The following is a 9,702-nucleotide window of genomic DNA, read 5'->3' as shown; positions in this document are numbered from 1 at the left end:
TCCGTATTGAATTGACCTTTTAATTCTACTTTTTCTGATACATTTATAAAGTCATTAAATATGTGCCACTGGCCTGAGTCTACTCCAATAGCTTTACAAGAACAAAAAGCTAAAAATAAGTACAGTTCTAAAAGCAAAATAACTACTTCAATGAATAACCCAAATAAATCAACCGAAATATCCTTCAGTCTGTGTCTCAACTCTTCAAACAGCAGCTATGGACAAGTATGTCACACAAAGTATGCAATTTTAAATAAAATAACATGAAATAAATAATTAGTAAGTGTACTGTCATGTACTAAAGCCTCCTGAGGACCTCTGCTGCCTCTCCACTGCTGCTACAGGGGTATTTGTTGTGAAAGAGAATCTATGTTCAGCTCTGGGTACTGATCTAGAGACTCATCCAACTCCCCCGTGAGAAGCGCTCTTTCCAACTTTTGCAGGACGTTTAGACTGTCCTGGTCAAAACGGTCGCCAAACTGAACCTCCACACCATCCAACACAAATTCTGCCCTATAGTGATCCACTGCTTTGCCAGCAAATCGTCTTGAGTGTGTCTCAATGGATTCAATGGATTCAATAGAGTCAATCAATGTTGTTGCTTTCTCATACAGTGCAAGGTAGCTTTCGTCATTTCTCTTGCCCCTAAGAGATGACCGCACACACTCGACTGCAGCCTGTATACCAGAGACAGTCTGAGTTTTCTTCTGCAGTGAAATGTTTAGACATTCAAGCTCTCCAAGAACAGCAGAGGCAAGTGTGAGGCCCAACACAGTCTTGCCTTTGCTGAAGTGCTCGAATAAGCCACTGGCAGTTGAAGCTGTCTTGGATGCAGTTTTTGCCATCTCCTCTAGGCTGCTTAGTACCCGCTCATACTGCCCTAGCACAGCTCTAATAGCAGTATTCCGCACAGTCCACCTCGTTGGACATAGGGGTTTCAGGGTGGTCAGATTTGTATCTTTGAACGTGGCAATTGATTCAAACATGCTCTTAAACTTTCCTGACTGGCCATAGAGGACACCTAACTGATGGACCCAAGAAAGGGAATCCCGGATCAGTGGGGAGGCTGTGCAGCCAGCCTGTGTAATCAGATTACACAGTGTGCTCCACAATGCACATAGAGGGCTAATGGCTGCTGCCTCCTCACAATTGCCTGTGCACCTGTGTATTTTCCTGCCATGTTTAGAGTCACCATCGTAGCTCTGCCCACGGAAGCCAGACATGGGCAAATTGAGCCTCAACAACACATCAGTTGCCACTTTCGCAATGCCCTCGCCTGTTGTCTCCGACACCCTGTATAGCCCAATAAACTCCTCGTGAGGGACAAGGTCATGGTCAACGTAACGCAGGCAGACACTCTCCTGTTCAGCACCAGAGACATCTTGAGTACCATCAACAATTACTGAAAATTGTACAATTGGAAGAGACCTAATCTCAGCTGCAATGCCTTGAATGACTGTATTGTCCATGATGTTCAGAATTTCATTCTGTACTCCTAACTACCGGTACCCAAAACTACACAATTAATCAAAACAGCAATACCATTGCCTTAAACAAATCTTAGTTCAGTCACCAGTTTAAGTTGAGAGTGGGGGTATCTATGGCATTTTCCAATTATGTCCCTATTTTACAAGTTTAAAAAAAATAGAACCTTTCATAATGTTGCCAAACAAAGACTCAAACTTACCTGAGACTCCCTGTCTCTGCCAGTCTGTCCCTGCATATCTGTCCCCAACTCTGCTGTCTGTGTGCCATCTGTTGCCTGCTCTGCCTAATGACATCAATGTGAAACATTTCTATTAGCATTTCACTTCTTTCTTATGAACATTTTATCAACTAGTCTTTGAGATATTAGGCTACTAGGGTTCTTACTTTGCGTTTTGGTGAACTGAAAAATACTCTGATGTCCGTCTTTTTTCTTTTTCTGCCATTTTTCTACCTGGCTGGCTGGCTACACACACAGTGTGTAGGTTATTTGTGAAACGGATTAAAATGACAAGAGTTGACAGCTGTATGAGTTCACCATTTACACAACATATGCTGCAACCTTTTGTAATTTTAATCGTTTGTTTCATATTGGCTGGCTTCCAACAATAGCTGAATTTGCAAAGCTAGCGAGCACCAATTCCGTTTCAGTGGTGTTTGCTATAATCTTTGCTACCCGGGTTAAATAAAGTTGAAATAAAATAAATAAATAAAAGTTCCCTTGCGACAATTTAGCTTTTGCAACGAGACCATTAAATATATTTAAGACCATTGTCTTAAATATATTTAATGGTCTTGTTGCAAAAGCTAAATTAGAAGAGAGTGTAGTTCTGTTCAGTTTGGATTTCAGTTTATCGCTAACCTTATCACAGGGACTTTGAAGCACTAAATTACATCTCGCATGCTGATCTCGGAATAAATTGACGATAGCAAAGATTCCATCTTTGACGAGGCCACATAAATGGAATAGGTACTAGCTAGCTTAATAGTTAATATTTGCGTGCTAGCTCTGCATATTCAGCTAGTGTGTGTGCGCGATTGACTGGATTAACCTCACGTCAGTTACGTGCATTGAGTGCCTTTCAGACAGTAGATACAACCTCTACGTTACCTAGCAAGCTAAGGAACTGGCAGTGGATCAAACCATTGTGAGGCAAAGGGTGGGGGTGTCGCAATCTTTTGAAACTTAAAAACGCGCTATTAAGTGTCTATAATCAGCACAATTGCTTTCATTGCGTATTATTAATATTATTTAAATTACATAGTTATGTTTCAGTGATATATTGGGGGGGACAAATCATATCCCCCCCGGGATTTCCGCCCCTGGCTTTATTACAGACGGAAATAATCCTCAGCCCCGCCCCCCCCAGACCAAACCATGGAAAAACAACCCCAGGCCATTTTTCCTCCACTAAACTTCACAGTTGGCACTATGCATTGGGGCAGGTAGCTCTCCTGCTATCTCCAAACCCAGATTATGATGCGTGATTCATCACTCCCAGAGAACGCGTTTCCACTGCTCCAGAGTCCAATGGCGGCGAGCTTTACACCACTCCAGCCGACACTTGGCTTTATACATGGTGATCTTAGGCTTGTGTGTGGCTAATCGGCCATGGAAATCCAATTCTTTAAGCTCCCGACGAACAGTTATTGTGCTGACGTTGTTTCCAGAGGTAGTTTGGAACTCGGTAGTGAGTGTTGTAAGCGATGACAGATGATTTTTCCACATTACGCACTTCAGCACTTGGCGGTCCTGTTTTTGTGAGCTTGTGTGGCCTACTACTTCGCGGCTACGCCGTTGTTGCTTCTAGACATTTCCACTTCACAGCAACAGCACTTACAGTTGACCGGGGCAGATCTAGCAGGGAAGAAATTTTACAAACTGACTTGTTGGAAAGATGGCATCCTATGACGGTGCCATGTTGAATGTCACTGAGCTCTTCAGTAAGGCCATTCTACTGCCAATGTTAGTCTATGGCGATTGTATGGCTGTGTGCTTGATTTTTATTCACCTGTCAGCAACGGTGTGGCAGAAATAGCTGAATCCACTACTTTGTAGGGCAGTCCACATACTTTGTGTGTGTAGATATATAATCTCAGCAAAAAAGAAACGTCCTCTCACTGTCAATTGCGTCTATTTTCAGCAAACTTAACGTGTAAATATTTGTATGAACATAAGATTCAACAACTGAGATATAAACTGAACAAGTTCCACAGACATGTGACTAACAGAAGTGGAATAATGTGTCCCCACAAAGGTGGGGTAAAAATCAAAAGTAACAGTCAGTATCTGGTGTGGCCACCAGCTGCATTAAGTACTGCAGTGCATCTCCTCCTCATGGACTGCAGTTCTTGCTGTGAGATGTTATCCCACTCCTCCACCAAGGGAAGGGTACCACATAAGGGAGCAGGCTGTCTTCCCTGTAACGCACAGTGTTGAGATTGCCTGCAATGATAATAAGCTCAGTCCAATGATGCTGTGACACACCGCCCCCAGACCATGACGGACCCTCCACCTCCAAATCGATCCCGCTGCAGAGTACAGGCCTCGGTTTAACGCTCATTCCTTCGACGATAAACACGAATCCGACCATCACCCCTGGTGAGACAAAACCGCGACTCATAAGTGAAGAGCACTTTTTGCCAGTCCTGTCTGGTCCAGCGACGGTGGGTTTGTGCCCATAGGCGACGTTGTTGCCGGTGATGTCTGGTGAGGACCTGCCTTACAACAGGCCTACAAGCCCTCAGTCCAGCCTCTCTCAGCCTATTGCAGACAGTCTGAGCACCGATAGAGGGATTTTGCGTTCCTGGTGTAACTCAGGCAGTTGTTGTTGCCATCCTGTACCTGTCCCGCAGGTGTGATGTTTGGATGTACCAATACTGTGCAGGTGTTACTCGTAGTCTGTCACTGCGAGGACAATCAGCTGGCCGTCCTGTCTCCCTGTAGCTCTGTCTTAGGCGTCTCATAGTACGGACATTTCAATTTATTGCCCTGGCCACATCTGCAGTCCTCATGCCTCCTTGCAGCATGCCTAAGGCACGTTCACGCAGATGAGCAGGGACCCTGGGCGTTTTTCTTTTGGTGTTTTTCAGTCAGTAGAAAGGCCTCTTTAGTGTCCTAAGTTTTCATAACTGTGACCTTAATTGCTTACCGTCTGTAAGCTGTTAGTGTCTTAACGACCGTTCCACAGGTGGAGGATAGAAGTGTGTGCCGTGCGTTTTAAGGAAACAAAAGGCTTGCATCCAGTCTCTCTCTTGCATGCCTCCTATCTCTCTCACACACCTCCACTGAGTCTCCTCCTGAATATTTCACACCACAAAGCTTTCCTTTTTAACTCCTTGAATCCTCTCTCACAACCAACACAGAGACCAGCTCACAAGAGTGCCAGTTATACAACACAACCCCTCGCTCCTTGCCCTAACCCTTTGGAATTAGCAGAAATGAAGGGTCCAGATAGGTAGAGGTTGAAATGATCTTTATTTTGAAACTCATCAGAAAATCGAGGACAGTTTTGAATTTTCTCCTGATCTCAATGACATCACCAGCCAATTCTATATTAACCCCCAAAATGATTTTGCTAGTGTATCTTAGCTAACAGTTATTGCATCTACATCTATAGGGCTTGCTATACTTCGAGGATCACAAGATGGCTAGCTAGTGGCTTTGGAGGTTTCTCGGACGATCTGATGAGAATCTGAGGTAGATATGCAACTTGTAACACACTTTTTAAGACGAGTGTTACAATGTAAAAAAAAAAAAATTGTAGAGGGAACCATACTCAGCTGCCAAATGAATATAAGGGAAACACTGATTCTACAGGAGGGACAGATAGTCATAATTCTGGTAATGGAGTTATAACCTCAGTAGAATGGCTGCTAATGTTTGTTAGTGTGCTGTTTGGATGAGTCCATTTACAGAAGGGGGGGGTGGTGGTGGTGGTGGTTAGGATGGGTCGTTAGGTGTTTTGGGGGAGGGGGGAGGGGGGGGGGGTCATAAACCAGCTATTAGTGTTTATTTATCTGGCCATGCTGTCTGCACCTGGGGCTCACACAGACTGATGGAGAGAGAAGAGAAGAGAAGGAATACGAGTCCCCTGGGAAAGGAAAGAAGACCACATTGTAATGTAGGCAGGCAGAGAGAGGGGGGTGGAGGGAGAGGGGGAAAGATATATTTATAGAGAAAGCAATAGAGAAAGAAACATGTGCAGTATTGAGAACAACAACACCCTACTGTAACAGACAGAAGATGGATAAGAGGTCCCCAGATGATGGGTAGAGGCATAGAGGAGGGGGGATCTGAAATGACAGTGTGGGCCTTGACATTGTGACCCTGTTATTTGGAGTGATGGCATGACATACAACCATATTCCTTCTAAGGGCTTGACAGGTCAATAGTTATCAGCTTTGACCTCAGATTATCCTTTGACCTTAATGATGTAAGCATAAAATAATTTGGTACTAAACTAACTGTTATTTTTATTTAAATCTGAAATCACATTGGATAGTTTAATTTTTTATTTTTTTTATAGTATTTCTTTGAGCTGTTGTGATCATGCTTACATAAGGAGCATAGAGTTAACACGGAGAAAGCTAGGAGGGATGACTAGCTGTAAGTCTGTCATTGCTGGATGGTTAGAGGCACGCCTGAGTCTTCTTCAACAGAGCAGTTCTTGATGGGTCATTCTAACTTCACAGAAAGAGATGCTTTCCCTGATGAATTGTGATCATTTGTACCTCTGTCACCCTCTCCCTCTGTGTTTTTATGAATGAATGAATGCATCACCATTTGATTTTGTCTCTCTCTCCGCTCTTGCCCCCCCCCCTTCTCAGATCGGTGTGATGACTGTGACGGTGGTACCAGTACGGTTGTTCTCTGCAGTGTTCCTCATGTTGCTGGCCTGGCCCTTTGCTTTCGCTGCCTCTCTGGGACGATCTGAACTGGTCGTGGAGACCGAGACCTGGTGGAGGAGGTGTGTGTGAGAGAGAGAGAGAGAGAGAGAGAGAGAATTATATATCAAATCCAAATCAAATTTTATTGGTCACATGCACATGGTTAGCAGATGTTAATGCAAGTGTAGCGAAATGCTTGTGCTTCTAGTTCCGACCATGCATTAATATCTAACAAGTAATCTTGTAATCACAACAACTAACTTATACACACAAGTGTAAAGGAATGAATAAGAATATGTTCATAAATATATGGATGAGCGATGGCCGAATGGCATAGGCAAGATGCAGTAGATGGTATAGAGTACAGTATATATATAATGAATGACATCACCACCTCTTGTGGAAGGTTTGTATATTGTCGTCATTGTGTCGGGGCAAACACACACACACGCAACAGGCCGTAATTGCATTCTTAAAGAGGTTCTCCGGTAATTGTGTGTACTTTTTAGCCAGTAGTTCTGAAAGTAACGCTCACTAGCCAAAGGTGGTCCTTGAAAATTGAGTACTACGTCACATGTACAGATATGTGAACCACGTCATTGCTCTCTCTGCTGTGTGTTCACCTCTGCTGTGCTGTCACTCAAATGGTGAGGGGATTGAAGCTCATTGACGCATCCAGCCCAAAGTGGGAGGTTTACAAAAATACGTAGGAGTTGCCAAAGTTCCAGAGCATGTCTTTAATTTACTTATCTGTGTAAATAGAAAATAAACACACACCCCCACTCTCTCCCTCTCTTTCTCTCCCTCCCCCCTCTCCCTCCCCCCTCTCTCTCTCTCTCTCTCTCTCTCTCTCTCTCTGTCTCTGTTTCTCTCTGTCTCTCCTCCCCCCCCCCCCCCCCCCCTACAGGATCTGTGACATAGCCCTGAGGGTGATCATGCGAGCTTTGTGGTTCTGTGGAGGGTTCCATTGGGTGACGGTGAAAGGGGAACCGGCCCCGCCCTCGCAGGCGCCCATCCTCACCCTGGCCCCTCACTCGTCCTACTTCGACGCCATCCCCATCACCATGACCATGGCCTCTATCGTCATGAAGACCGAGAGCAAGAACATCCCCGTCTGGGGCAGTGAGTAGTCATCTTCATCATCTTCATTAAATACCATTGTCTACCTCACCTCTTTCTCTTCTCTCTCTCTCTCTCTCTCTCTCTCTCTCTCTCTCTCTCTCTCTCTCTGCCTCTTCCTCATTTGTCAGGCTTTTTTGGTCTGTCTCACTGTCTAGGGAAGTGTGTTCTGTAGCCTTCATTTTCTCTCTCTCTCTGGTAGTATAGTCTTCCTCATTTTCTGTCTTCATCAGGGCCGGTGAGAACCACAGTCTTCTGATAGATGCTGACTGATGTGAGGTTATCAGACTGGACATGCAGGGGGAGGGGAGGGGGAGAGAGGTAGAGGTGGTGAGACCAGGTGTTAATGATTAGCATATTCTGGTTATCTCATAACATTCTTATTATTAGTCATAATGCTGTGCTAATCACTAATCTCTGTATCATCACTCTATTTCCTTCCCTCTCTTATCCGTCTCTCACTCCTCCCCTTCCCCCACCTCCCCTTCTCCCACCTCCACTTCTCTCCCTACTCTTTCTCTCCTCCCCCTTCTGTCTCCCCCCTCTCCCCCTTCTGTCTCCCCCCTCTCCCCCTTCTGTCTCCCCCCTCTCCCCCTTCTGTCTCTCCCCTCTTCCCCCTTCTGTCTCTCCCCTCTTCCCCCTTCTGTCTCCCCCCTCTCCCCCCTCCCCCCTTCTGTCTCTCCCCTCTTCCCCCTTCTGTCTCTCCCCCCTCCCCCTTCTGTCTCTCCCCTCTCCCCCCTTCTGTCTCTCCCCTCTCCCCCCTTCTGTCTCTCCCCTCTTCCCCCTTCTGTCTCTCCCCTCTTCCCCCTTCTGTCTCTCCCCTCTTCCCCCTTCTGTCTCCCCCCTCTCCCCCCTCCCCCTTCTGTCTCCCCCCTCTCCCCCCTCCCCCTTCTGTCTCCCCCCTCTCCCCCCTCCCCCTTCTGTCTCTCCCCTCTTCCCCCTTCTGTCTCTCCCCTCTCCCCCTTCTGTCTCTCCCCTCTCCCCCTTCTGTCTCTCCCTGCCCCACCAGCTCTGATAAAGTTCATAAGGCCAGTGTTCGTGTCGCGGTCAGACCAGGATTCTCGTAGGAAGACAGTCGAGGAGATCAAACGCAGAGCCCACGCTGGAGGGGAATGGCCTCAGGTAACACACCCACTGCCTGCTTGTGTTAACGTAAAGACCAATCCTCCTCAATCTTCTATGTCAAATTAAATGTACTGTACTGTGTGTGTATGCAGATAATGATATTTCCAGAGGGGACGTGTACCAACAGATCCTGCCTCATCACATTCAAGCCTGGTATGTGTTCTTCTTTATGCTGACCAAGCTCTCATACCCTCGCTCTCTCTGTCTCTCTCTTGCTCTCTCTCATACCCTCGCTCTCTCTGTCTCTCGCTCTCTCTCTCTCTCTCTCATACCCTCGCTCTCTCTCTCTCTCTTGCTCTCTCTCATACCCTCGGTCTCTCTGTCTCTCGCTCTCTCTCTCTCTCTCATACCCTCGCTCTCTCTCTCTCTCTTGCTCTCTCTCATACCCTCGCTCTCTCTGTCTATCTCTCTCTCTCTCTCTCTCTCTCTCTCACATACCCTCGCTCTGTCTCTCTCTCTCTCTCATACCCTCGCTCTCTCTCTCTCTCTCTCTCTCATACCCTCGCTCTCTCTGTCTCTCTCTCTCTCTCATACCCTCGCTCTCTCTGTCTCTCTCTCTCTCTCTCTCTCATACCCTCGCTCTCTCTGTCTCTCTCTCTCTCTCATACCCTCGCTCTCTCTGTCTCTCTCTCTCTCTCTCTCATACCCTCGCTCTCTCTCTCTCTCTCTCTCATACCCTCGCTCTCTGTCTCTCTCTCTCTCATACCCTCGCTCTCTGTCTCTCTCGCTCTCTCTCTCTCATACCCTCGCTCTCTGTCTCTCTCTCGCTCTCTGTCTCTCTCTCGCTCTCTGTCTCTCTCTCGCTCTCTCTGTCTCTCGCTCTCTCTGTCTCTCTCGCTCTCTCTGTCTCTCTCGCTCTCTGCCTCTCTCTCGCTCTCTGCCTCTCTCTCTCTCTCTCTCGCTCTCTGTCTCTCTCTCGCTCTCTCTCATACCCTCTCTGTCGCTCTCTCTGTCTCTCTCTCTCTCTCTCTCTCTCATACCCTCGCTCTCTCTGTCTCTCTCTCTCATACCCTCGCTCTCTCTGTCTCTCTCTCTCTCATACCCTCGCTCTCTCTGTCTCTCTCTTGCTCTCTCTCATACCCT

General features: G+C 46.6%; 1 protein-coding gene and 1 long non-coding RNA gene across 2 annotated transcripts in view; one reads left to right on the top strand and one right to left on the bottom strand.

The window, feature by feature from the left end:
* Nucleotides 1–4,944: 4,944 nt before the first annotated feature.
* LOC123730929 (uncharacterized) overlaps nucleotides 4,945–9,702 on the bottom strand; it is a 14,516-nt gene continuing 9,758 nt past the window's right edge. Inside the window, exon 2 of the long non-coding RNA XR_006762369.2 lies at nucleotides 4,945–6,443. This is a non-coding gene — a long non-coding RNA (uncharacterized LOC123730929). The remainder of the gene's footprint in view (nucleotides 6,444–9,702) is intronic.
* pcat1 (1-acylglycerophosphocholine O-acyltransferase 1) overlaps nucleotides 5,986–9,702 on the top strand; it is a 13,475-nt gene continuing 9,758 nt past the window's right edge. The window contains 1 exon segment of the mRNA NM_001165266.1: nucleotides 5,986–6,441. Coding sequence (NP_001158738.1) covers nucleotides 6,256–6,441 — 186 coding nt within the window. The 5' untranslated portion in view covers nucleotides 5,986–6,255.

The sequence above is a fragment of the Salmo salar genome, chromosome 27 (assembly GCF_965601325.2).
Source record: "Salmo salar chromosome 27, fSalSal1, whole genome shotgun sequence".
NCBI classification, from domain to species: domain Eukaryota; kingdom Metazoa; phylum Chordata; class Actinopteri; order Salmoniformes; family Salmonidae; genus Salmo; species Salmo salar.
This window is presented reverse-complemented; position numbering and strand designations above follow the sequence as displayed.